This window comes from Centrocercus urophasianus, unplaced genomic scaffold (genome assembly GCF_019232065.1).
Source record: "Centrocercus urophasianus isolate 14NV4802_14NV808 unplaced genomic scaffold, USGS_Curo_1.0 seq_40, whole genome shotgun sequence".
Lineage (NCBI taxonomy): Eukaryota > Metazoa > Chordata > Aves > Galliformes > Phasianidae > Centrocercus > Centrocercus urophasianus.
This window is the reverse complement of record NW_024884978.1, coordinates 56,711-82,861: the sequence shown is the minus strand read 5'-3', so window position 1 is coordinate 82,861 and position 26,151 is coordinate 56,711. Positions and strand designations below refer to the sequence as shown.

Genomic DNA, 26,151 nt, shown 5'->3' with positions numbered 1-26,151 from the left:
TAGAGCAGAGGGATAGCTAAGGAGCATATAACAGAGGCTTTAATTTCCTCTGTTACAGTTCCTCTGGCAGTGTGAGCTGAAGTGCGGCCTTAAGCTGCAGGGCAGCTCCGACGTCCTTGAAATGTGCATCTGTGTGTCAGAACCCAAAGATTTTACAGTTCTCTGAAGTGTATCGGAGTAAGAAAAGCCTCCAGAAATAAAACATCTGATTTTAAAAAGCAGTTTCTTCCAGGATGGGGCCAATCTTGAGGGAGTGACTTTATCCCAGAGTCCATCGGGTCGCTGCTCTGTCCCCACATCTCTCCCCCAAGCACTGCCTGCCCTTGCAGGCACGGGATGTGCAGCCTCTGGGGCCATTGGGAGCAGCTCTTGAGGCACAGAGTGAGCCCCACACCGCAGCTCTGCTTCACTGGATAAGCCCTGCAGGCAGCAGTGAGCTCTCATCGGTGCTGTCAATGTAGGCTGTCCTGCTGACCCCCAGCTCTGCTTCACTACAGCGTGCTGAGTGAGGAAGGGGGAAAAGCAGGGTTAAGCCAGGGCTCAGCCTCACTGCCCCAGCTCCCTGAGAGCCATAAGAGCATCTCATAGCAGCCTCACCTGCCTCCTCCCAGCTGAGAAAATGTTGGAATCCCTCCAAGTCTGCGGCCAGCAGGGCTCGGAGAACAGGGTCCTGAGGGCAGAGAAACGGGCTGGGGAGCTCTGTGCCAGGAGCCCCTCTGGGCAGGGCAGGGCAGCACATGTGCTGTGCGGGGGATGCAGCCCTTCCTCACCACCCCACAGTGTGGCTCAAGAGGCTGCAGCCACCACCTCTCTGAGACGAGGATGCTACCAAGAGAGGCAGCCACACGGTTGTGCTTTGCACATGGGCTGCTCACCCTGGAGCAAAGAAGGCTGAGCCACCTGCACCAACCCTTCCTGGCACGTGTGAACCAGCATGGTGCTGGCAGGGCTGGGGCTTTGCATGGCTGCCCATGTACCTGCAGGCTGCAGAACACCAGCGAGATGCCGTGCTTGTGCAGGTCCTGCAGCACCTCAGCCAGCCCCACCACTGCCGTGTAGTCGATGCTGCTGACATGGTGGCAATCCAGGATGACAGAGCACGGTGGGGATGCTGCTGGGAGAACGCATGGTCATTTTCCATGAGCAGTACAGGTGCCCCAGGGGACACAGCCCTGCGGATCAGGCAGCCCAAAGCTGTGTTTGGTCATAGCTACAAGGCTCAGCTCCCCCAGAAGTGATCTGGGAAGCACTGGGGGTCCCCATTTCCATCTGATGGCTGAGGAGCACCATACCTGCCAGCGCTCGGTCACGGATGATGTCCTGGAGGTGGTCAGCAGCAGGGAAGTGCAGGCTGCTCCCCGGCTGTAAGACCAGCACACCTTGCTCCAACACCTGCACGGGGCCCATGGGACTGAGTCACAGTGGGCTGAGGGCTGGGGTCTGCCCTGAGCCAGGAAATGGCACACGTGACAAAGTGAGCCAGTGTCCTTCCTGCTGGGTGAGCACACCCCCATCCTCACAGGAATTCCCCTCCTGCACACACCCAAGGTACAAGGAAGCAATGCCTCACTCTCCTGCCTCTAGTTCCTTGGGTTCCTCCTGTGCTTTTGCTCCTTGGAACAAGACCCTGGGCTGTGCTGACAGCTGGCTGGGGACATGGGACAGGGCAGGAGCAGGACAGGGCCCTGCACCATTCCCTGCTGCTCTCAGGGAGCCAGCAAGAGCCCAAGCAGGGTGTAAGCCCACCTTGATCGGGGGCCTGGCCACGGAGTAGAGCAGGAGGATGCCTGAGACCAGCACGCCAGCCATGATGCCGTACTGCACCTCCCAGAAGCAGAGTAGAAATGTCACACAGAGGGGGACGAGGTCCAGCCCTGCAAAATAGACAGCCTCAGGCTTGGCTGTGCCTCATCTTCCAGCCACCAGAACCTCAGTGTCAAGTTGGTAACCAGCAGTGGATAAGCAGAGGGAAGCACAGCAGAAAATAGATAAGGTGATGCAGCACTCTGATGCTCCATAACCCAATTCTGGTCCCACAGGGAAGGTGGAATGGTTTTAAACTAAAAGAGGAAAGAATTAGGTCAGATGCAAGGAGGAAATTCTTTAGCCAGAGGTGATGAGGCCCTGGCACTGCTGCCCAGAGAAGTGTATGTGCTCCATCCCTAGAGGTTCCCAAGGCCATGGATGGTCCCTGGGCAGCCTGAGCTGGTGGCAGGCAGTTAACCCATGGCAGGCGGTGGGCCTGAGGGGGGTTCTGAGGTTCCTTCCAACCCAACCATGCTCTGATTCTATGACCCAAGGGCAGAACAACTGAGGAGGAAACAGTCACTGGGTCAGCAAAAGGAGAAACCCCCAGCCGTGGACATGCAACCCCTGGGAAGGGCTCAGGCATTTCTGGGGCAACGGCTGAAACACCCCATCTCACCCAGTCTGGGCATCACCCACCCCACTTGTGCCCTCACTCTTAACCCTCCAGAGTGTCCTGAAGATCCTGGCATCAAACATGGGGACCACAGCAGAGATGATGACGGCCGCCAGCGCTGCTTTAGGGATGTAGCAGAAGAGCGAGGTGAGGTAGGCCAAGGACAGCAGCACCAGGGTGCCTGTGGGACAGCAGCGGTGCCTCAGCCATGCCCCCCCATGTACTGGGGCTCTCCGAGGCCAGGAGCAGCAAGGTGAGAGGCAATACCTGTGACGAGCCCTCCCATGGGGGTGCAGACCCCTGTCTGTGCATTCACTGCTGTCCTGAAACACAGAGCCACACGCTGCCCCTCCTGCTGCCTGCACAGCCCCTGGGCAGGTCCCGCTGAGGGCTGCTGGCAAACCTGGTGCCCCCCACCCACTGTGGGACTTGGGGGGCAAAGCAGCTGTGTGATGTGCCTGCCTTGCTGCCAGCCGGGGACCGGGGCATGGGAACCACCAGCACCACACAGGCTCTGCCTGAGGTCTCTGTGCAACCCCCCAGGATGAGCCCCACTTCATGTATTCACCATACACCCACCGGCCAAAGCTTCCTGTGATGGGATACGAGGAGAAGAAGGAGCCCAGGATGTTGGCAGTGCCTGCAGTCAGGAAGGAGAGGGGCTGTGGGTGCACAACTCGATCTGTGTCACCGCTGTCACCTCCTCTGCTCCGGATGGGCCCACCCATCCCTACAAGCCCCACAGCCTTACCCATGGCCAGCAGCTCTTGGTTGGCATCGATCCTGTAATCGTTCTGTGAAGCTGCAAGGAGAGAAGCACAGCCCAGAGCGCTCAGCACACAGCCCCCATGGGAACTGCAAGGTCCCCTCAGCCCCCAACCCCTCACAGGGCCCCCTCCAGCATACCAAAAGCTTTGGCAATGGCGACAGTCTCCAGCACACCCACCAGGGGGACCACGGCCAGCCCAGCCCCCATGTCCTGCAGAGGAGGATGGGGAGCATCAGAACAGAGGAGCAAGCCCCGAGGTGCTGACAAAGCAGCCCCAGAGCCCGGCACCCACCTGCACCATCCTGCCAAAGGGCACAGTGCCATTGGGAACAGCCTTGGAGAAGGGTGGTGGACGGAACGGGGGGAGCCCACAGGGAACACTGCCGGTGAGCGTCAGTGGTTGGGAGCCGCTCACCTGGAAGGAGTATGCCACCAGGCCAGCAGCCAGCACCACCAGGGCATTGCGTGCTGCGGGGAGAGAACAGCCCTGAAAACCTGGGGCAAAGAGGGGAGTCCAGGCTCCGAGGTCCTGGGAGAGCAGGGGGCAGGGAGCAACGCACCTGTGGCACAGCTCTGGATGAGCAGGATGCTGGCCCTGGTAGCCAGTGGCTCCGTGCTGGCAGCGGGGTGCAGGCGGCTCTTCATGGCCCTCAGCCCAGCCAGTGCAGCCAGGCAGGACAGCCCCAGAACGGCATCCCCAACCCTGCAATGGGATGTGTCAGGGCTGCTGCCTTGCAGGGATGCTGCAGCACTGCTGGCAAAATGAATCACCAGCAAAACTCATCACCTCTCTGTAGGGGAAGGAGAGCGTCTGCCCCCCACACCGCTTGTGGGCTCTTTGGGGACAGGGAAGAAGGATGCCAGCGGTAGGCAGGATTCGTGCAGCCAGACCCACCACCTCCCCTCCCTACAGCAATGAGGTGTGTGAAACCTGGGAGCTCCTCTCTTGGGCCACCAAAAACTGGGGGAGGACTTGTGACAGATGCACGGCCCCAAGGATGTGCTTTTGGGCTGGCAAAATCCTAATGGGGAGCAGAGAACAGGAGAAGTTTGCCCTGTGCCCCTCTTTAGGAGCCCATGTGCATCCCTATCTTCGAATTTCCAGAAAAATTGAGAAGTGTAGAGAACAGACTCTCATGTCACAGTGCTGGGCATGGACTGACAAACCGTCCAAGGGGTGACCAGAGGCGTGTAGTGAAGCAGCAAAGCCTGAGAGCAGCAAGGGTGCAGGGACGGTGCTGACCTGGTCTCTCCGATCCTCCTCAGCGTTTCATACACCTGCAGGAAAAACTGCCGAGGGATCCCCTGCAGCCCCAGGATGTTCTGTGCAGAAAGACAACTTCATGCAAGCCCAGCACACAATGGCCAGCCCAGGGCACTGCAGGCTGGGACAGCTCAGAGCAACTTCCCTGAGTTCCAACACACAGTGAGGACAGACCTCGTGGGCTGCCCCAGGGATGCTCTGGTTCTCTTTCAGCCCCAAGCCCTGAGAGGCCTCCATCCCAGGCAGCCCCTGCCAGACCCATCCCCTGCTTCCTTGCACAATCTCACACTGTGGCCCTGAGCCTGATTTTGGTTAACCACAAAGGAAGCATTGCAGCTCCAGAAGAGCCAGAGTGCTGCCCACTGCTGAGCAGCCAGCAGGGCTCCAGGAGAGGGGGGCAGAGCTGAGCCCATACCTTGACCTGGTTGAAGCTAATGGTGATGGAAGCAGCCGACGTAAAGCCCTTAATGACTGGGCAGGAAACAAAGTCCAGGAGGAAACCTGAATGGGATGAGTGACACAGATTGCTTTGCTGGCACTGAAGGGGAGCATGGGGTGCACACAAAGCTGTGACAAGTGACAGCAGCACAACTCCAGCATCTCAGAGAGCACAGGGGAGGGAGTGACTGCAGGACACATCTCTAGAACACAAACACACAGCACAGGCATCTCACCGAGGTGCAGGAGCCCCATGGCCAGCTGGATGCAGCCAGACAGGAAAGCGAGCAGCACAGCATAGGCAGGGTCATGGAAGGCGTAGGACGAGACAAGCAGGGACATGATGGCAGTGGGGCCCAACGTCACATCCTTGGCGGTGCCCAGGAGGCAGTACACAAAGCAGCCCACGAAGGAAGAGTAGAGGCCGTACTGCACGGGGACACAGAGCACTCAGATTGGATACAAGGAAGAAGTTTTAACAATACAGGCAGTGAGGCAGTGGCACAGGTTGCCCAGACAGGCGGTGGTGCCCCATCCCTGCAGACAGCCAAGGGCAGGGATGGGCTGTGAGCACTGATGGAGCTGTGGGTGTCCCTGCTCAGGGCAGGGGTGGCACCAGATGGCCTTTAGGGTCCCTTCCAGCTCCAACCATCCTGTGATGGTATGATTCTATGCCACCTGTGCTTGCACCCAGCCCTACCCGACCATCCCAGTCGTCCCATTCTGCTCTGCCCCCTCCAACCCGCGGGTCCCCACGGGCAGGGCCGAAGGCAGCCCGGGGCTGTGCCACCCACCTGCACGGGCAGCCCGGCCACCTCGGCGTACGCCAGCGCCTGCGGCACGACCGTGAGCCCCACGGTAACGCCGGCGATCAGGTCGAGCCGCAGGCAGGACAGCGAGTAGCGCGGCAGCCAGCCGAGCACGGGCAGCCTCCGGAGCACCGCCCGCTGCCACCAGCGCTGCCCGGGCTCCCGCGGGCCCCACATGGCTCAGTTTGGGCTCACGGCATCCTCGGGGGCCGCTCCGCCCGCGGGCCGCCCCGTTTCTCCCGGCGCTCCCGACAGCTTCGGGCACACAAACACCCGCAGCGCTGCATCCGGCGGGCGGCTCCGCCTGGGACGGATGTGAGCCGTTCCTGCCGGCTCATGTGACTGGAGCAGAAGGAGGAGCTGCGGCCCCCGAGCCCTGCCGGTGTCGGTGTCGGGGCCGGGGCCGGGGCCGGGGCCGGTGTCGGTGCCATGCGGGTTTGGGCGCTGCCGCTGCTGCTGGGTGCGCTCCGGCTCGACGGAGCCCTCGCCCGCAACGTGCTGCTCCTGCTGGGTGAGCGCCCGGGGAACGCGGCTGTGCTGCGGGATGACCGTGAGCTTCTCCCTGCCCACCGCCGGTTCTGCTGCCCGCAGGGTTCGGCCGGGCCGGGCTCACCCCGTGCCGCAGGGCTCACCCCGCGCTCCTGTTCCCGCAGCTGACGACGGCGGCTTCGAGAGCGGTGCCTATAACAACTCGGCCATCCGGACGCCCAACCTGGACGCGCTGGCACGGCGCAGTCTGCTCTTCCAGAACGCTTTCACGTCCGTCAGCAGCTGCTCGCCGAGCCGGGCCAGCGTGCTGACCGGGCTGCCCCAGGTGGGCATCCCCTGCCCTGCACTGCAGACATGGTGTGCTGTTCTGGAGGTCAGCACGCTGGGCATCGTCCCACCGCGTGGCCTCCCCCCGTCTGCAGCACCAGAATGGGATGTACGGGCTGCACCAGGGCGTGCACCACTTCAACTCCTTCGACGCCGTGCGCAGCCTGCCGTGGCTGCTCCGCCAGGCAAACATCCGCACAGGTGGGGACCCGGCACAGGGAGGGAAACACTGACTGCAGCCCTGCGTGGTGCCGGGTTTATGCCCCTGCTCTGCTCCCTCCCCGGCCTCCATACTGCTTCCACTTCTGTTCTCCTGCTGCTTTCTGGCTCCCAGCCTCATGCCGGACCCACACCTCCCCCCATTTGCTCGCTGCTCCAGTGCTGGTGCACGCTGTGGCCGGGGCAGAGCAGTCCCAGGCAGGTCCCATTTTCTGACCACACATAGAAGTGCCTCTGCATACAGCAGCAAGGACTGGGGCATCATTTGTGATGGAGCAGAATCTCTGCACCAGCCCTGGGGCAGAAGGAGGGGCCGAGAGTGCCCTGCCCCTCTCCTCTTGGCACAGCACACATCTGTGTTTCTATAGGGATCATTGGGAAGAAGCACGTTGGGCCTGAGGCTGTGTACCCCTTCGACTTTGCCTACACGGAAGAAAACAGTTCGGTGCTGCAGGTGGGGAGGAACATCACCCGCATCAAAGCGCTGGTCCGGCGCTTCCTGCAGAGCCAGGACGCGAGGTGCAATGGGGCCCTGTGTGCCTGGGAGCCCTGAGCACCCTGCAGGGGGGACACAGAAGGCTGTGACTAGGGGGGCCAATGGGGCACACAGGTTATCCCCAGCTCCGCTGCCTCCCCCCTCTCCAGGCCTTTCTTCCTCTATGTTGCTTTCCACGACCCACACCGCTGCGGGCATTCCCAGCCCCAGTATGGAGCCTTTTGTGAGAAATTTGGCAATGGAGAGAGTGGCATGGGCTGGATCCCTGACTGGAAACCACAGCTCTACCACCCAGAGGATGTGCAGGTTGGGGCCATGGGGTTGCACAACAGCCACCAGCCGTGGTGTGCCGATGCCACCCCTCCCATGGCCCCACACACCACTTCCCCTTTCTCCATGTAGGTCCCTCGCTTTGTTCCAGACACACCGGCTGCCCGGGCAGACTTGGCAGCTCAGTACACCACCATCGGGCGCATGGACCAAGGTAAGGGGTGTGGGAGCAGGCTGGTGCCTGCACACAGAGCTCTGTCCTGCAGCTGCCCAGCTCTGCCTGCTGCCCACAGGGATCGGGCTGGTGCTGGAGGAGCTGCGGCGTGCTGGAGTCCTCAACAGCACGCTGGTGATCTACACCTCTGACAACGGCATCCCCTTTCCCGGCGGCAGGACCAACCTCTACTGGTCAGGCACAGCTGAGCCCCTGCTGCTCTCCTCCCCGGAGCACCCCGGGCGCTGGGGCCAGGTCAGCTCAGCCTTTGCCAGCCTCCTGGGTAAGTGCTGCCTGTGAGGAGGGAGCGGAGCTGTGCCAGTTCTCTCCTGCACTGCATCTCTGTGCTGCAGTCACCCCAGCATAGGTGGGATAAGCACGGGTGACCCTCTCGGGTTGAGCTCGCTCCCATGGGTGCCAGCTCCCTCCTCGCCTTCTCTTTCCCTGCAGATCTCACACCAACCATTCTGGACTGGTTCTCCATCCCCTACCCTTCGTACAGCATCTTTGGCACAAAGCGGGTGCAGCTGATGGGTAAATCTCTCCTGCCAGCACTGCAGTCAGAGCAGCCCTGGGCCACCGCCTTCAGCAGCCAAAGCCACCACGAGGCCACCATGTACTACCCCATGCGTGCCATCCAGCACCGCCAGTTCCGCCTCATCCACAACCTCAACTACAAGATGCCCTTCCCCATCGACCAGGACTTCTACGTCTCACCCACATTTCAAGACCTGTTGAACCGCACCAGGGCCGGGCAGCCCACGCACTGGAACAAGACCTTGCACCAGTATTACTACCGGGACCGCTGGGAGCTCTTTGACTGCAGCCAGGACCCCACCGAGAGCCACAACCTGGCCTCTGACCCACGCTATGCTGCCGTCTTCCAGATGCTGCGTGCGCAGCTGCTGAAGTGGCAGTGGGACACGGGGGACCCCTGGGTGTGCGCCCCTGATGCTGTCCTGGAGGAGAAGCTGAGCCCGCAGTGCCAGCCGCTGCACAACGAGCTGTGAGCCGCTCCACCAGCACTGCCTGGCCTGCAGCACGGGGATCCTCGTGGCTCTGCTCAGACTGAGAAGCTGTAAAGCCAAACTGATGCTCAATAAAGCTTCTGGTGGAGAGCTGTGTGGTGTAGCTGGGGCTCAGCTGTCCCTCTGCAGCTCACTGGGAAGCAGCCAGCAGCCACTGGTGGGCACACAGAAGTGGTGTAGTTCTCATTTTGGCACAATGCGCGCAGCATGCAGAACTGCTGTGGTGTGCATGCTCTGGGGCTGCCCTGATTGTCACCCCTGTGACACCCTCAGGTGCAGGGAGGGGACAGGGGCAACCACTAGGCACCCTTCTATTCTTTGTGGGGCCAGGCTGTAATTAAACCCCACAGCTCAGCACAGCTCCAGAATTCCCAAATGCTGGGGATGGAGCCAGGGTGCCCCAACCAAGGGGAGGGCTGAGAGCTGATAGCAGGACAGGCTGGGACTGAGCCCAATGGCTACAGCAACACGAACTGCTGGGAGCAAACAACCACTCTTTATTCACAGCATTTCTCCCCAGGCCCCCACCCTACTCCCAGCCCTCGTGGAAAAGCTCCAGACTGCATCCCACACCCAGCACACACCGACCACCACAGTCCAGTGTGCAGAAGGGACTCTCCCACATCCATCCCAAAAGCACAACCAGGAGAATCCCCACAGTCCCTGACAGGTGCCAGGTTTCTCACACTGACAGGTTGCTGTCTCAGAAGGCACTTGGGTCTTTTTTTTTCCCCATTCTGTCGATGAGTTTTTCCCCGTCCCCTCAAGTTCTGCAGGCCTGCTTGTGCCAGCCCCGTTCTTACACCTCCCGTGAGTTCATTTCAGCACAAATATGCCAGGCTCAGCAGCTACAACACATGGGCAAGAGGCAACACTGCTTCAGAAGGGATGGACGGTTTCAAAGCACAATGGCACAGTGACACCTGGGACAATCACCTGCTCAGGACCAAGCGACCACAAACTGTTCCCACATCGGCAGCGACACGGAGACACGCAGCACCTGGGGAGGCAAAAGCAGAGTCAGCCCCATCCCATGGGCCCGGGGCTCCCCCAGGAAGAGCAGCACTCACCTGGGTGTCACTGCGGTATGAGAAGTCCTCCACGGGGATGCCATTGGCCAGGACTTGCTGTGGAGCACTGGGGACACCCAGCACGGTGACGGCCTCCAGCAGGATCCCATCCAGATGGCCGCCAGCCCGCAAGATCTGGCTAAGCACGGCACCCTGTGGAAACAGGGAAGGTCATCCAATGCCCCTGGGGCCCCCCCCAAGCACCCCCTCCTTGCCCCAGCCAGCACCGCTGGCACCGCATTGCGAGCAGCTCGAGGGGATGCAGTGATGGCCGGGCTCACCCTGGGGACCTCGGTATGATGTGGGTGCACCAGTGCCCCCCCCCCCCCAACACCCAGCCCCATCCCATGCTCACGCGTGCAGCCAGGAAGAGGATCTCAGTGCAGTCCCCCTTCTCGAAGCTCTGCCAGCTCTCCCCATCGTCCCAGTACAGCTCTCCACGGGCGAAGCCATCCGGTGTCAATGCCACCACCACGGTCATCCCCTTCTTGCGGGACTCAACTGTGTTCAGTCCAGGCTCCTGGGGGTGCAGGGTCAGACCCAGGCCCTGCCCCAACCCCACGCACAGCCATGGAGTGGCCGGGTCCCATTGTCATTGGGGTGTCACACGGAGAGAACTCACCTGCAGGGGCAGGATGTGCCCTGCTCGGATGTGCACGTTAATAGTGTCCAGAGGCGCTGCTAAAAGGATCCACTGCCCTTTGCTGTGGATGGTCGAGTCCTAAATAAGAAAAAGAAGAAAGGCTGCATCCTGGGGATCAACGCATCCATGGGGATCCCAGCAGAGCATCACAGCCCTCAGACTGCCACGAGGGATGGAAGTGTCACAGACAGCTCACAGGTCATATGTTGTGGTGAGATGGAGGAAGACACACACCATCCCACAGCCAGCACTTACCCCTGTGAAGCTGTACCACGTCCCAGCTGGGAAATAGCCACTGACTTTGGTCTGTCCCTGCTCCAGCACCGGCGTGATCAGCAGCCCTGCGCCCCACAGCAGCTGGCGGTCCACGCTCCACGTGTTGGGGTCTGTGGGGAACCTGGGGAGGAGTGAAGGGGCAGCACCACAGCAAAGCCCATCCCGCACCCACTGCCCCATGCCCAGCACCTGGCACTCACTCAAGGAACAGTGGCCGTGCCACCGTGTCCCCAGCCACGTGTGCCCGGTGGAAGAGGGTGTAAAGGTGGGGCAGGAGGGAGTAGCGGAGGCGGAGGGCCCTCCTCATGGCATCCTGTGCAGCCAGGCCAAAGGCATAGGGCTCCTGTGGCTGTGAGAAGCGGGAGCTCAGACAGTGCGTGGATGCACGCATGCAGCGATGGATGGGGACACGGCCCTCGGCCCCGTGCTCACTCGGTTCCCGTGGTCATTGTGGTTCCTCATGAAGGGGTAGAAGGCACCCAGCTGGGTCCAGCGCACGCACAGCTCCTCGGATGTGTCGCCCGCAAAGCCACAGATGTCAGCACCCACCAGCGGAACCCCGAGGAGGTTGAAGAGCAGCACCTCTGTGGGACGCACAGCGATGGCACAGCGGCACAGGGATGGCTGAACAGCCCCAAAGCGAAGAAGGGGACGGGGCCCCGCAGCCCACCTGGCACAGAGCGGGCCAGCTGCTCCCAACTGCTCTCCACATCCCCTGTCCAGTGCCCTGCATAATGGCCATGTCCCGCAAACGTGGAGCGCGAGATGACGAAGGGCCGCGTGCCCCGCACCCTGAGCAGTGCACTGCAGGGAGAGACCGGGGCTGAGCCCTGTGCTGGGGGCACGGCAGCTGTGCTGTAAACCAACCCCCCTCCTGCTCCCTGCATCTCCAACCAAATCTGAGCCCACACTTCCACCCCAATGGCACCAGCATCTCCAGCTCCCACCCGGTGGGCTGACACTTACTTGTGGGAGGCGATGGCCTCTGTCAGCCCATACAGGCTGTGCAGGTTGTAGTGGGAGGAGAGGTGCTGCTGGCTGGAGGCGCAGATGGTGCCTGCCTGCAGGCGGCCCCCAAACACACCTGCACAGAGAGGTGAGGGTGAGCTGGGGGCTGCCAACAGAGCACTGCCCACGGCAGCACCCCCAGCGCTGCTCACCCGGCACGTATGGGGGCTTCTCCAGGCTGCTGTCAGGGCAGCCATCCTGGGAACCCTCCACAAAGTTGGATGGCTCGTTCATGTCCTGGGGAAGGCAAGGAGGAGCCCTCACTGCTGGGGAAGTAGGGAGCGGGGAAGGTGGGGAAGGAGCTGGGAGCTGCATTGGCCACTCACAATCCACATGCCATCGAATGGCACCTGCTGGTGGAAGTCCTTCACCATGTCGTGCCACCACTCGTGTGTCTCAGGGTTGGTGAAGTCTGGGAAAGCCGTGGGGCCTGGCCACACCTGCAGGAGGGTCAGTGATGAGCAGAACCCCATTCCTATCCCTGGCATCCCTTGGTCCCCCCTGGGTGCTCCCCTCCTTCTCACCACTCCCCACAGCCCCCACACGGCCCCCACGCTCCAGGACAGAGCTGTGCCCCTCACACCTTCCCAATAAGTGGCTGCCCCGTGGCGTTGCGGATGAACACTCCTCTCTTCAGTCCATCATCATAGGGCCGATAGGTGCCAGGCAGCCCCGAGCTGCTGATGCCAGGATCCTGCAGGGCACAAAGCCACGCATCACCAGCAAGGACAGGGAACGGCTCCCAGCCCCACTCCTGTATGAGATTTTATAAAACCCAGGAGAGCAGAGGGCGAGGATGATTAGGATGATTAGGGCCATGGTGATTAGAATCACAGAGTAATTAAGGTTGGAAAAGATCTCTAAGATCCCCAAACTCAACCCTAACCCATCCCACTGACCATTTGCCCCCAAGTGCGACATTTCCACAATTCTGGAACACCTCCAGGGCTGGTAACCCCCCCCACTCCGCTGGGCAGCTGTGCCAATGCATCACTGCTCTTTTGGAGATTAAAAGTTTCCTAATGCCAACCCATAATAGTCGTGCTCCAGACCCCTCACAGCTCCACTGCCCCTCTCTGGACACACTCCAAGGCCTCGATGCCTTTCTTGCAGTGAAGAACCCAAAGCTGAGTGCAGCACTCACCACTGACTCACTGCGTTCAATTGGCCGATGATGGAGCACTGATCAAGGGCTACTAAGAATCATCCGACCCCACCTCATGATTTATCATAAATGTATGAATAAACCCCAGACTGCCACTAAACCGAAGCCGTGTAGGACTCAACCGATGAGGTGAGCAGGCCACGTCCCTCACCACGATCATGACATAGTGCAGTCCACGCTGATGGAAGTCGTGCACCATGTCGGGGTAATCCCTGAAGGTTTCCTTGTTGTAGGTAAAGTCCCTCTTTGCATCCATGTAATCCAGGTCGTTCCACTGCACGTCCTGCAGGGCAGCGCTCAGTGAGGAGCAGCCCCACACGGTGCCCACAGCCACCCCACATCCATTGCCACGTACCAGGGGGAAGCGCCCAGCTGACATGTTGGCTGCAGCCTGCCGGGTGGTGGCAGAGGAGGAATAACCCCAGCGGCACAGGTGGAAGCCCAAGGCCCAGTATGGGGGCATGAAGGGGAACCCTGTGGGGCAGGAGAGCGGCTGCTAGCAGGGGTGGTGACATGCTGTGAGCACCCGAACCCCATTGCCATGCTGTGCCATCCTACCAACGACATCCAGGTACTGCCGCACCACATTCTGGGGGTCGGGGCCCAAGAAGACATAGAAGTCCAGGATGCCTCCTGTTGTGCGCCAGGTCAGGGCTGGGCTGGGCTGCAGGAGCACATCTGGGGGTGCAGGCAGTGGTCAGTGCAGGGTCAGTCCCGGTGTGGCCACGTGCCCGGCAGCACTCACCCATGGCATTGCTGTTCAGCAGGAAGACACCATGCGCAGAGCCACCGTCCTCCAGCACCAGGTAGAAGGGATGGGAACCATAAAGATTGACCTGGGGCTGGAGCAGAGCTCAGGTGAGACCCCAGTGCCCGCCCACCCCTCGCCAACCCCATCACCCCTCGGCCCCGTCTGTACCGCGGGTGCCATGTCCCGGTTCCACAGTGTGACCCTGGTCCAGGCCGTGTCGAGGATGAGAGGGGACAGGCGCTCCCCCAGCCCAGAAATGAAACGGGAGGGCAGAGAGGTGGAGATCTGCAGGAACTGGTCCGCAAAGAACAGCGGAGCGACGCTGGTGTTGAGCCTGCGGGGAGGAGCGGGGAGTGCAGCCAAGGCACGGCACGGGGCACGACCGGGGCTCGATACTTACAGGACCTGCACTTACAGGACCTGCCCGCCGGGCTGCCGGAACACGACGATGCCGAACGGGTCCTGGCGGAGCTGCACCCCGTACAGCGCGTCGGCCGCACGGATGCTCACCCGCGGCGTGGCCATGGGCACCTCGTAGCGCTGCCGCGCCGGATCACGGAGCTGCGGGGAAGAGGGGCTCAGCGGGGCTCGGCGGAACGGGAAGGAAAGGAGGGGATGGGGGAGCACCGGGCGCACCGTGAAGCGCAGGCGGCTCTCGGTCTCCAGCGTCACGTCCAGCCGCAACGTGCCCACGTCCGCGGGCAGAAAGCTGGGCACCACGCGGCGGAGCCGGGCCGCGTAGCCGCCGGCCGTGGCCGTTACGTTGTCCGCCCGGTAGCTGCGGTAGCCGCGCGGGAAGAAGCACCAGGGAGGGCCGCCGTCGCCGGGGCCGGACGGAGCGTAGCAGCAGCCCCGCGCCTCGCAGCCCGCCCGCGCCAGCAGCCGCTCGGGGCCGCAGTCGAAGCGTTCGTCCCGTGGCACCGCGCAGGCGGAGTCCGAGGAGCTGCGGGCGGAGGGGAGCGAGCGGAGCAGCAGCGCCAGCAGCAGCGCCCGCCGCCCCGCCATGGCCTCGGCTCCGCTTCTTCCGGGCTCCGCTTTCCTTTCCCGGTGTGCGCGGCGCCGCCTCCCGCTCCCGCCGAGGCACCGCAGCTCCGCTCCGCACCCCGCGCCCCCCGGAGCGCTGGGGCTGAGCGCCGCCTGAATGCGCGGAACAGACGAACCCGTGTCTGAAAATAGAAGACACGAAACGGATGAAGCAAAAGAAACCAAACACGCTTTGCAGGAGCACGTCTTTAATGAGGATTTGCATTTTTTTCTCTCTTTTTTTTTTTTTAACATTTCTTTATAAAACCTACCCACCTCTCGCCCTTGGTTGCATTGCCCACACCTGGTCCCACACCTATCAGGCTTCCTGCGAGCCCAGCCCGGATTCCAGGCGCTCCTCGAGCCACTGCAGGGCCGGGTGGTGCTGCGGCTGCTCCTGCTGCACGCGGTGGACAATGGCACTGACGGCGCGGAGCCGCTCCTGCAGTTTTTGCTGCTCGTCTCTGCAGCTCTGCTCGGAGCTGCACAGGGGTGTGTACTTCCCTTCCTTCAGCGCCTGCAGATGCTTCTGCCGTGTCTGATAGGCCACAATCTCCAAAAGGTTCTGAGAAAAGCAATGAACAGAAATTGCTTTGATAGCGAGCTGCACGCAGCAAAGAAAACAACATAAACACGATTCAAGGCACAGAAGTACTGCCACCATTGTGAAATCGAAGGGTGCACCTTCATATCGAGTGTTGTAGATGTACAGTGACATCACATCAGTCATAAAGCACAGAAATACCTGTGCACACAAGGATATGTTGGGGTCGTTGCCAGGACAAGGTTTGACAAGCTTAAAATTTCATAGGATGCTATTCAAGACCTTGAGCTGGCTTTCAAATTAGAGTTCTCCCCCTGACCCACACAGTTTTATGCAGTGTTTCCAAGGAAAATGCTGCAGGCTGATGGTTCCAGGTGAACGCTGCCTCACCGAGAGCATACCTGTAGCATCAGTTCAGGACTGTCCCCAAAACAAGCTTAGATAACTCAAAGTGCTGCTAACATCAAGTGTGTCCAGCTCAAGCAGACGAGGAGACAGGAGCTGGCAGCACAAGGAGGCAGCAGGTTCCACTCACCCATCGCTTTTTGTACCGAAGACATTCCGTGTGTGAATCGAGGCCATGGGACTCAGCCTGCAGCATGCACATTTCCTGTTGCTTTTCCACCAGGCTGGCACTAAGGGATGCTTGGGTACTCTCCAGCTCCAGGATCATTTTGTTGCAGTCTTGAGCATTCTAGTAAATGCAAGAGAAGGAAAGGGCAGACTATGGATTGTGGTTCTTGAGTTCAGCTGCACTCCCAGCACCACGGTTTGGGGCTGACAGTTTGTTTTCCTCACAGTAGGCAGCACAGTTTTGGATTTAGGATGAAAATAACACTGCTGTTTTAGTTACTGCTGAGCAGTGCTTACACTGAGTGAAGGACATTTTTGTTTCTCACGCTGCCCCGCCAGCAAGCCTGCTACCTTCAAAGGTTTTCAGCTACTTAAAATGAATTCCCAACGCCTGCCCTCTGTGCAGGCCTGATCTGCGTACTGCCATCCCATGCACCTGTGCTGAGCACACACTGGTGCTCATTACAAGGCAAAGGCTGGCTGTGTCAACTCGTGCAGCACTGCTTTGCTTGCTCACCTTCTGGCTTTCAGCAATCTTCCTTCTCAGCTCCTCTTTCTTGCGGCAGAAGTCGCTCTTGGTGATATGTTTCTTATCTGCTTTGTTCCGACCTTCCCCACGAGTTGCAATGGCCTCCCTACGAGAAACAGATGCCTCCATGTCACGAATCATCTTCTCCTGCTGCTTCATCAGCTGGCCGTAGCGGACCTGCATTTGTCAAAATATAAAGGGGAACAAAAATAACAAATGGTCACAAATGGCACCTCGTTGAAGTCTTCTGCGTGGCACATCCCACCAACATAAATCAGATCTATGTGACACAGAAGCCTTTGCAAGCCAAATTTTGTTCTAAATCAAAACCTACTTTGGCCCTGTATACTTCTGGAAGGCAAAGGACTGCCTTAGTTACCAGCTCTGTATCAACGTGTATATCTAAATATCTATCTAAACCTATCTACAATATCTAAAGCAGAATGTTTTACTGAATATCATTAGCAGTAGCAAAAGCAGAAGAGCAGAAATATCTTGGGAATGAAAGGAAGAGCTGATTCACCAGAAGACTTCTGGAACCAGTAATTAAGATGAGGCAGTATTAGTAATCAACATTTCTTTGCTTATTGGAGTCACAAAATAAAAGGATGTATTCCATTAGTGAAAAAGAAAGCAGGTATTTCTAAATGCTGCTGCAGCACACAATGGCTCACCTGCATTCTGTGAATCTCTGCTCTCATGGCTCGGATTTCTCCTTGCCCTCTCTGAGAATCCACTGCTGAGCGCATCTCCTTTGTCAGCTGGATCTTTTTCTCCCACAGCATGATTTGATGCCTTCAGTGACAAAAAGGGAAAGGAGGGCCTTTGTAAACGACAGAGAGAATGCTCTCTTTGTGTAGCACTGGCAGCACGCTGCTGAGGCTGATTCTGAACACAGAGCAACCTAAAAGTTTGCACACAAGACGTGTAAAGTGGCAGCAACAGCACAGCGTGAAGTCAGACAGGAAGCTCCACAATTTATAAGCTGTCATGATGACTGAAAACAAGCAAGCCCAGACTGACAGGACTGATGGAGCACAATTAATTGCCCAGGACAGCACACTGGCTTTGGGTTAATAACAGATCGCTGTGACATCCAGAACAAGTATGCTGGGATCATTAGAACCAATATCCTCCCAGCTCTTGCTGGTTGCAGGGACAGCTAATGCACCTTTCAGCTTCTCCATTTCAAAAATTCATTCAACTCCTTTCGTCTTCTCCCAGAAAGCACAACTACAGGTGCTGGTTGAGTTTGGTGACTGGAGGAAAAAAGGCAATGTGGGCCATTATACAGCAGTTCTAAGACTGTGGCATTAAGCAAGAAACTCTCTGGTACCCACTCTGCTTCCACCAGGCTGTTTAAGAGTCTTTCCTTCTCCTCAGTCAATTGGCTGTGCTTCTCCTGCATCTCAATGGATTCCTTTTCTGCTGCCTGGATTTGGGAAGTGTAAAACAATACAAATTTGTCAGACTGAGAAAGATTCACAGCATCACTGTTTACTATCTCTGAGCTGTGTATCCCTTTTGATTGTCAGCTTCTTAGCTCTACGAGTGGCACATGAGTTTCCGCTGTGAGATAAAGAACCATCATCCTGAAACAGTAAAGAAATTGATGCTCTTTCTGTGCATAACAATGTAATTTCCACTTAGCCATACTGTTTTCTAGCACAAAACCATTTTCCTGCTGTAAAGGTCTCTCAAAAGCCCAGTCTGACCATACCATGGGAGCTTCTGTACCTTGAGAGAGCGTACAAACTCGTTCTCTGTGATAATGTTGCCATAATGCAGCTCTGTGAAGCTGCTGTTGTTCTTGCTGATCAACACGTTCAGCTTTATCAAGTCATTGGATATGCTCTTCATGTGACGTTCAAGGTCTTTCTGCTCTTTTATTTCCTGTTGGATTTCATCTACAGGTGAACAGAAAAAGAAATGTAAATAGAATTCCTGTGAGCAGCAGGTCGAGTCCAACCAAGTCCAACCAATTTGCTGGTAGAGCAAACAGCCCTGCACGTGGAGCCATCTGGGTGCCACACACCCAGCCAAAACATTTTTCCACACAGCCCAAAACTGAGATAAAGCTTTCGATAAAGACTGCTGCAGTGAAAAAGAGCTGGGTTAGGAAACTATCACCTGTGGGAACATTGGCCTGCCAACTATCTGCAAGCTTTGGATAAAAGCATGGAATTCATGACGTTGCCACTTTGGGTTGAGCAGTTTCAGTTAAGATCATTATAGGAAACATAACAAACAGAAGAGCAGGAGGTGCCTGGCTCTCAGCCTCACAGTGCAGCATGGGGCCACGTGCATTACTGCATTACTGCCTGCACACAGATGTGAGCACTGAGGGCATTCTTTGGATTAACACAGAGCCTGTGAGCCTTTTCTCCCTTTCTTACCTCCACTCGTGGTCGAATATTTTAGGGAGGAGTTGGGGAATTACTCACTTTCAGTGCGCAGCTTCTTCTGCTGCATTATTGTGATCTGTTTCTTTAACGTGTCCAAGGAGGTGAGCTGCTCCTCCTGCTCACGGGTTAGCTTGAGCAGCTCTCTCTGCAGATTGAGCCAGTACTTCTGCAGCATCATCACCTCAGAATTACATTCTTCTACCTCCTTGGTCAGCTTGTTGATCTCAATTTCCAAAGGTCCCAATTCTTGCCCCTGTACGAGGGCAAGGTTTGGGATCAATGAGATGGAAGGTTCTGGAGCACTTGTTTAAAGCACCATTGCAGAGGGCAGTTCAGGTGCTGCAGTGCCTAACTCCCTGCTTCTGTTTCCCATGAGTTGAATGGCACTAATAGGAGTGCACGACCTCATAAATGCAGCAGAAACCTGCAAGGTCCTCAGCTTCTATAGTGAGAGGGCCACCTAAGTGCTAACAACAGGCCCAGCTGGACATCCAGAAGCTTACAGAGTATGTGCCACAGCACTGATTCTCACATTGGTATCCAGATGAACTTCAGTGCCAGGAGCAGATCTGGGTACCATCCAGACAGGGCCAACTCTCAATGAAATCAAGTCACTGTCTGTCCCATTCTCCCCTTGTCGATCTTTCTAGATTCTACACCGTTACCTTATTTACTCCCAGAGCTTGATGTCATTCAACATTTTCTTCAGGTACAGACAGCTCTGTGCTGAATCCTGCACCAGGCACACCCTCCTTGCACAGCAATTCCCTGCTTTCAGTTCCTCTTTGCACACATTAAGCACTGATTGCCAAACAGAAGCATCACATCAACCAGTGCTGCTTTTGAACCCGATGCCTGGAAGTTTTAACAACACAGCACTCACACAGCTACATTTATCAAGGACATCTGCAGCCAACACAAAGAATAAGATCAAATTGGGATCAAAACGCAAACATACGAACCCCTTGCTGAGAAAGAAGTGCCTCCAGCTTCTGGTTGTACTGCCTGATGAGCCCTTGCTTATTCTCCATCAGGAGGTTGCCCTTTGAGATCTCACTTTCAGCACGACTGATTAGATGGTGGATGTCTTTTATTTCCTTGTCCAGCTCACACAGTGTTTTTTGGAGGACCGTCAGCCTGCAGTTAGTGTGAGTTGTGTTCAGGATAACCTGGCTCATATCATTTTCAACCTTGGCAAAATGCAGCTCCTAGTAGCAGACAGAAGACAAGTCAGTATCACCAGCAGTAATGACGTTTTAATGCCCATTTAGCACAGAAAATCAGGGAATTTAGATTCTACACCCAGGTCTGTGCTGCAGGCTGTAAGCAATTTACATACCATGACTGTACCTTTGTTTACCCAACCATTAACAGGAGATATCAATATTTACCTCTGCCATAAGGCTGCTGAAAAACATTAAGAAGTGTAAACATCCCTAAACCCAAAGAGACCATGCTGATTGCTTCTGTATCCCCAGCCCAGATGTCTCTAGACACTTGGCCAGCAGCAGTAGGACATATTGTACCTCCTCCAAAATGCATTTCTCACTTAACAACATCTACAGTAACCAGAAAGAGTGGCTATGTCTATTGGTTGTTTGAGTTATGAATGCAGCTTTCAAGAACATCCCTGCTACTTTTGTCCATCCTGCTCCACACAGAGCTACAGTTTGGTCTTTTCCAAGCCCACTGTCACTGCATTTTACTGTGCAACACAGACACTAATAGGAGCTGATGCAGAATATCCAGAACGTCCAGACTTCTTCCAAGACCTAACAACACTTCATAGTGTAACACTTCACAGTGTTATTCATCTTACTGCCTCGTTATTTTTTTAAAGTAAAGGTTGTGCATCACTGGATGAGCAAAACTGGGGTCAAAAACTCAACAAAGCTTCAATTGTGGAGCTGAAGAAGCAAAGATGCTGCCAAAACACACTTGCAAGACATTGCTCTAGGTGATGATTGTGGCCTGTTTCACTCACAAGCGGAGAACATACTGTACCAGATCTGTTTTCCTCTGATCGAGTTTTGCAACCAGCTGTGAGAAGTGCTTTTCTGTTTTGTTGGACATCATCTGGTCCTGCAGCTTTGCCATGATCTCACTCTCTATCTGCTCTTTGGCTTCAGTTTCTTTCTGTATGTCCTTACTAATGGATAACGACTCGCTTAGACGAGCAGCTCGATCCTAAAAGGTAGGGAAGACACAAAGAGGATCACTGCCACTGCCTGGGGAAAGGAGATTAAACCTTTATGCACAATTCAAAAACGTTGTTCTTCCCAGTGACTCCTCTCACCATCTTGATCCTGCTGACAGCCTGCTGTGTCTCGTTGAGAATGTGAGTGTAGCTGCCAGATTCAAGCTTCAAGGCCTCCTGCTTTGAAAGGCACTGGGCAATCAGTTTCTTTGTAGTGTTGGCATCATTATATGAACGGTTCAGTATCGTGACAAGCATCTCATTCTTCTCCTCTTCCTTCCTGATTGACTTTCTATAGCCATGGATGTTTGTTTCTATGGACTGGAGGTCATGTCTGTACTTGCTGAGCGGCAAAGAAGATGAAAAACCTCACATAGGTTGACTTGTGCTGAACAATCATCTGAAATTGCTCTTTCAAACACATTACTGCAGCAACAAATGACCATCTTTATAAGGAAATCTAGTGCAGAGTGTGCAGAGTTCCCAGAAGATGGACAGAGATATTATGACCTGAAGGGAAACGCATGTAGGAAAATCTTTCATTTCCTCCACTGCCATTCTTTTCCATTCTTACCAGGATGTCACCATACAAAAACATTTTTTTGTTCTTGCTTTCAGAGAATCTGTCAGGTTTTGTCTCCAGATCCAACAAATGCTTCATTTGGCAACAATAAGTTTTTTCAAAGACTTCTAAAGGCATCCCACAATCTTAACCAAAAATGATAGAAAGATCAGGATTTGTTTCTCTTTAGACTGAGGGATGTTGCAAAAGTAAAGGGATTTTTAGAAGGAATGAAATTCAATTGGAAGAAATGCTAGACAGCTTAAAAGAAAACAAAACACCACACTTGGAGAGAGAATGGTATTGTGGATCAAAACACAGCAACAAAGAAATGTACTTCTTAGCCCATAACCTTGCTATGATGTACTTCAGAGCAGCAGACTTGCTTTGTCTAACATATCCTGCTCTCACATATCCATGCAGTAACAGATGTGACAGAAGACACACTGCCCCTTTTAGAATCTCTGCTCTCCAAATTATTTGAGGCCTTTCCTGGGGCATTTCTCAGATGCCATACCTCAGCAGCTCCTGTGCAGCGACATAGGCCTCATCTCTTTGCTTCACTCCAGCTAAGCTGTTTGTCCAGTGGTTCATCAATTGCTTCTTCTCCATGTTAATAGCCTGCACCTCCATACGGGCCTAGAGAAGAGAGAACACGTAGACAGGCTGAACCTTTGCTGGGTTGAGAAACCAAATATACTTTGCAAAGCAGTACCTTTTTCTTGACATAATATGCCAGGCAGAAACAGCTTCAGGTCAAGCGTCTGATTTATTGCACAGAAAAGTTATAGGCCTTCAAGATAAAGTGCTGAGGAAGTGGGCTAAGAAGTGATTTACAGACAATTCTTAAGGACAAAGGCAAGAAATATCTTCGTGTCAGCAAACAGGAACAGACTATAAAGCTGTGGCCTGCATTGTACCTATCACATGAGCCTTAGGGTCAGTCACCCCAAACGGAAATGTTAACCAGAAGAAAAAAGAAACAAAAGTGCACTTCTTACCTCATTCACTGCCTGCCGAGTTACTTTGGTGTCCTCTGCCTGGGCCACAAACTGGGCTTCAAACAGAGCAATCTGTTCTTGTAGTTCATAGGCTTTTCTTGTTAAGCTTTCCACTAGAAGATCCTAAAGAGTCAGAATCAAGCAGTTCAGGGTGAGTAATGCAGTCTCAGTCTTCATCAGCTATACATGCAACAAGATTGCCCATATGTGACTGCCCATATGTGACATATCAAGACTGAATGGGCAAATGGATCAGAGCTGATTCTTACTGAACCTCTCTGTTCAGATATGAATGACTGCCACGGGTGCAGAAGAGAACTCTCAAAAGAAAGAGCCCTTTTTTGCTGATTTTGTTATCTTTTGCTTATTGTTCACATTAGTAAACCAGCACTTTGGAAACTGAATTAACATTTCTTTCTGTCAGTTTGGATTATATTATGACACCTCACCATTTAGAATCTTAATAGCTTATGATGTAAAATGCTTTGTTAGAAAACATCTAAATCCACTCTACTTCAAGTGTTTGTGTACAACCCTGCATTAAAAATCATCGGCGTGTGTCCTGCTGCAAGCAGAAGGCAGCAGAGGGAGCTCCAGCACACTAACAGGCTTGCTCCTTTCCAAAGTTCAATTTCCCCTGTGAACCTCACTGTGACTCAGAGTAATCCTTAAAGCTTGAACAATGACACTTCTTCACTACCTTCACTCCCCATCCCCCTTTGCTTGCTTGAACAGCGATTTACTACCATAAGAACTGCAGAGGACCTGTGGGCAGTGCATACCACCATCTTCGTGGTGGCTTTTCCTTCTTTTTTAGAAACACTTGCTTTGTGGTGTGGGTTTTGTGTGCTGTGTACGTGTTTGTTCTGTTTGGGTTGGTTGATTTGTTTTGTTTTTCTCCAATTCTTTGGGAATGAAGTCCCCATGCACTTTCTACATTTGTCATTACAGCTTTTCTTCTGACAAGGCAGCACCTCCTCCAAGATTCATCACTGTTATCCATCTTTATTTATCTAAAAGCAGACAGTTTTACTTGATACCTGTTTTTTCTTTTCCACCTCAGCCTGAATCTTCTCTGCTTCAGCCTTCTTTGTCGACTGCTTCATCAGTAAGATATTATGATGCATCTCCTCATCCATATTCTGCATGTGCAAGAGACGTGAGGCCAAGTTTTCTGCTTGGGTCTGCATTGCAGAAACTGAGGAGGTGGGAGAAAGAATATTTACTGAGAACTATGTTTGAAGGATATACTTTAAGCACAAATAAAATGGACAGACTAGAAGAGGCTGCCGCACGGCTCCTAACAACTAGGAGCACCAATGAAACTCCCCAGTGAGCGCATCATTCCATGTGAATCTCACTGTATTCTGAAATCCACTGCTTGCTTTGTATCACAAGGACTGCCCCAGTCACCTTTCCTGCGTTCATCATCCGTGTTCTGACACACTTTCTGGTAGGTCAGCCTGAGGCCCTCCAGTTCCTCTTCCAGCTGCCGACGCGCTGCGGCTGCCTGAGAACGACGGCTGTGGCTCTTCTCCAGCTCCAGCTGCAGATGGGCCAGCTGCTGCTGCGCACCATAAAGAATCACCCCAAGCTCTTCTCTCTGTTCATTGCTCTTCTTTGTCGCTGTCCTCTGCAAATACAAGAGGAAATTGGTTCTCTCCCTTCAACTTGCACAGGGCGCTGTGAGAAGGCAACAAAACACTCTTATCTACCAGTTCTCGAAGCTCTAGATCCACTTTTTCCATCTGCTTAGTAAGGTAATTCTTGAGGGCAGTCTGGAATCTTCTCATCAGAGGCTGTAAAAAAGCGTGATGGTGATGATTTTAACACACTTGTGTCAATAAATGATGAAGGAACCTTAATACTACTGCCACTACTGAATAAAACATCATATTCTTTACCATGGAGGCTTGGATTCCTATTTAGCTACACTCACTGCAGCAAGTTATACAGTGGGAGTTCATTGACAACAGAAAACAACTAAGAATATCTGAAAGTCAGAAACATCAGCAGAGCTACATCTGAGAGCCCATCCACTCCCTCCTGTATGGAGTACTTGTCTCTCAGGAGTGCTAAATAGAAGCCAATATGCCCACAGCATTGCTCACGTTTGAATCTGAGTTTAATACTGAGAACAGACATTCAGGAGTCAGCACTTTAGCAGAACCTATTTTTAAACATCTAGTCTTAGCACACAGCTAAACCACTGCTTAGAATTTGCCTCATACATTCCATATAGCTGTGAATACAACCAACAGCAAAAAGCAAGATTTGGAGATTTCTCACATGTTCTGGATCCAGGACAACTAGCTGTGTTTCTTCTGCTGCTTCGTTACTTCTTCCACTTGTTTCATTTTGCTCAGCTCCAACCTGCTGGTGTTCCTGTTCCCATTTTTGGCCACCATGCTCACTAGCAAGCTGATTAAACTGCTCCAAGGCAGATTCTGAACAGAAAGGGAAAAAAGAAAATTAAAAAAACCAACACATTTTGTAGTGTTATGTCTAAAGTTGGATTCACAATCTCCAGAAAGGAAGAAAGCTGGATATTTTGTTTGTTAGATGGTATCAGCTACTGTAGTGTCAGTAAGGAATGGGATGATACCTGGCTCTGTGGAGCTGTTCAACTCCCCTGCAAATGCAGGTGCCTGCATAGGAGTTCCTGAAGCCATATGGGAAGGGCTCTCACTCTCTGTTTCTGGCTGCTCCATCTCTGCCAGTTCAGGAGGGCTACCACCAAATTCCATTTTGTCTGAGAAAGCTTCAGAAGATTTCTCCTAGAATATGAAATTCACCAATTGAATTAACTTTGCAATCTGTCTGCCCCTAAAAACCTGCTTATTTTTGTCATTATGAGATAGAGACAACATGAAGGACAAGCAAGAGAATCCTGTTCCATCATCAGCTCACAAATATACTGGCAAAGCAGCATCACTTCTGATAAAAAGAAACCTTTGCAGAGATCGGGCACTAGAAAGAAACATCTCCCATTTCATCAGAGCCTTTTTGTGCACTTCATACAATGGCTTGGGTTGGAAGGATCAAGCTCCAACCCCGCTGCCACAGGCAGGGCTGCCAACCGCCGTATCTGATAGCAGCCCAGGCTGCCCAGGGTGCATTCAACCTGACCATGAACACCTCCAGGGATGGACGGGGCACCACAGCCTCTCTGGGCAGCTGTTCCAGCACCTCACCACTCTCATAAGAAAGAACTTCCCCCACGTTCTTCTCCCTGCTGTAGTTTTGTGGTTGCAGCAATAAAATCGCCTCTTTTGCAAGGGACTCGGCCGCACCCCAGCTTCACATACCGTACAGTGCTGACAAGGAAAGAGCTGTTATCACAGTCAAACCTCAAAAAACACCATCAAACACCACACCGCCGTGCACCTAAGGAACTTTCTTTGGGATAACTCTCTTTTTCGGGTGAATTGCTTTCTGATACGCCCACAGCAGCCGTGCGAGAAGCACAGCAGACGATGTGGCACCGCAAAGCAGCGGGGCCGGGCCGCAGCCCGCACTCACCCGCCGCCACCGCCATCTTGTCGTTGCCAGGCGACGAGTCAACAGCCGGTCACGTGACGGGTGGATCCGACCACCTCTCCCCGCTATGGGGGGGGTGCGGGCGGGGGGCGAGGGCGCTCGGACCGCACCACCTCACC

At 54.7% G+C, this 26,151-nt stretch overlaps 4 protein-coding genes across 7 annotated transcripts; 1 reads left to right on the top strand and 3 right to left on the bottom strand.

The window, feature by feature from the left end:
* Positions 1-321: 321 nt before the first annotated feature.
* On the bottom strand, positions 322-5,982 carry SLC26A11 (solute carrier family 26 member 11). 2 transcript variants are annotated; one of them, XM_042833122.1, is made up of 16 exons: positions 5,688-5,982; positions 5,130-5,322; positions 4,871-4,956; positions 4,435-4,514; positions 3,752-3,894; positions 3,484-3,659; positions 3,329-3,401; positions 3,174-3,224; positions 3,002-3,062; positions 2,690-2,745; positions 2,463-2,603; positions 1,747-1,874; positions 1,293-1,392; positions 978-1,114; positions 598-670; positions 322-501 (listed from the first exon to the last, which is right to left on the bottom strand). In XM_042833122.1, exons 1-16 carry the CDS (start codon positions 5,877-5,879, stop codon positions 407-409), a joined length of 1,785 nt encoding a protein of 594 aa, XP_042689056.1. In that variant the 5' UTR covers positions 5,880-5,982; the 3' UTR covers positions 322-406. The 2 variants fall into 2 exon arrangements, with proteins under 2 accessions (XP_042689056.1, XP_042689057.1); XM_042833123.1 differs by having other exon boundaries at positions 978-1,111.
* SGSH (N-sulfoglucosamine sulfohydrolase) lies at positions 5,843-8,839 on the top strand. Its single transcript, XM_042833124.1, is given in 10 exon segments — positions 5,843-5,961; positions 5,963-6,055; positions 6,057-6,213; positions 6,356-6,516; positions 6,614-6,719; positions 7,106-7,256; positions 7,383-7,539; positions 7,636-7,717; positions 7,797-8,000; positions 8,168-8,839. Coding segments are annotated over 10 exon segments (1,755 nt in total). The 5' UTR covers positions 5,843-5,877; the 3' UTR covers positions 8,728-8,839.
* A 405-nt stretch (positions 8,840-9,244) lies between these two features.
* On the bottom strand, positions 9,245-14,663 carry GAA (alpha glucosidase). Its single transcript, XM_042833105.1, has 19 exons — positions 14,295-14,663; positions 14,074-14,219; positions 13,827-13,992; positions 13,653-13,749; positions 13,466-13,585; positions 13,263-13,381; positions 13,059-13,190; positions 12,326-12,436; positions 12,069-12,182; positions 11,895-11,979; positions 11,701-11,818; positions 11,405-11,538; positions 11,167-11,318; positions 10,935-11,083; positions 10,714-10,855; positions 10,438-10,536; positions 10,171-10,335; positions 9,816-9,968; positions 9,245-9,745 (listed from the first exon to the last, which is right to left on the bottom strand). Exons 1-19 carry the CDS (start codon positions 14,661-14,663, stop codon positions 9,686-9,688), a joined length of 2,631 nt encoding a protein of 876 aa, XP_042689039.1. The 3' UTR covers positions 9,245-9,685.
* A 107-nt stretch (positions 14,664-14,770) lies between these two features.
* CCDC40 (coiled-coil domain containing 40) lies at positions 14,771-26,087 on the bottom strand. 3 transcript variants are annotated; one of them, XM_042833102.1, is made up of 19 exons: positions 26,015-26,087; positions 25,098-25,269; positions 24,782-24,939; positions 24,208-24,291; positions 23,906-24,125; positions 23,533-23,690; positions 22,493-22,615; positions 22,009-22,130; positions 21,029-21,272; positions 20,737-20,919; positions 19,695-19,940; positions 18,772-18,985; positions 18,065-18,234; positions 17,668-17,759; positions 17,002-17,122; positions 16,316-16,504; positions 15,761-15,919; positions 14,958-15,246; positions 14,771-14,824 (listed from the first exon to the last, which is right to left on the bottom strand). In XM_042833102.1, the coding sequence occupies exons 2-18, from the start codon at positions 25,237-25,239 to the stop codon at positions 15,001-15,003; spliced, it is 2,871 nt and encodes a 956-aa protein (XP_042689036.1). In that variant the 5' UTR covers positions 25,240-25,269; positions 26,015-26,087; the 3' UTR covers positions 14,771-14,824; positions 14,958-15,000. The 3 variants fall into 3 exon arrangements, with proteins under 3 accessions (XP_042689036.1, XP_042689035.1, XP_042689037.1); XM_042833101.1 differs by lacking the exon at positions 14,771-14,824 and having other exon boundaries at positions 14,925-15,246; XM_042833103.1 differs by lacking the exons at positions 14,771-14,824; positions 26,015-26,087 and adding an exon at positions 25,801-25,862 and having other exon boundaries at positions 14,925-15,246.
* Positions 26,088-26,151: the final 64 nt, after the last annotated feature.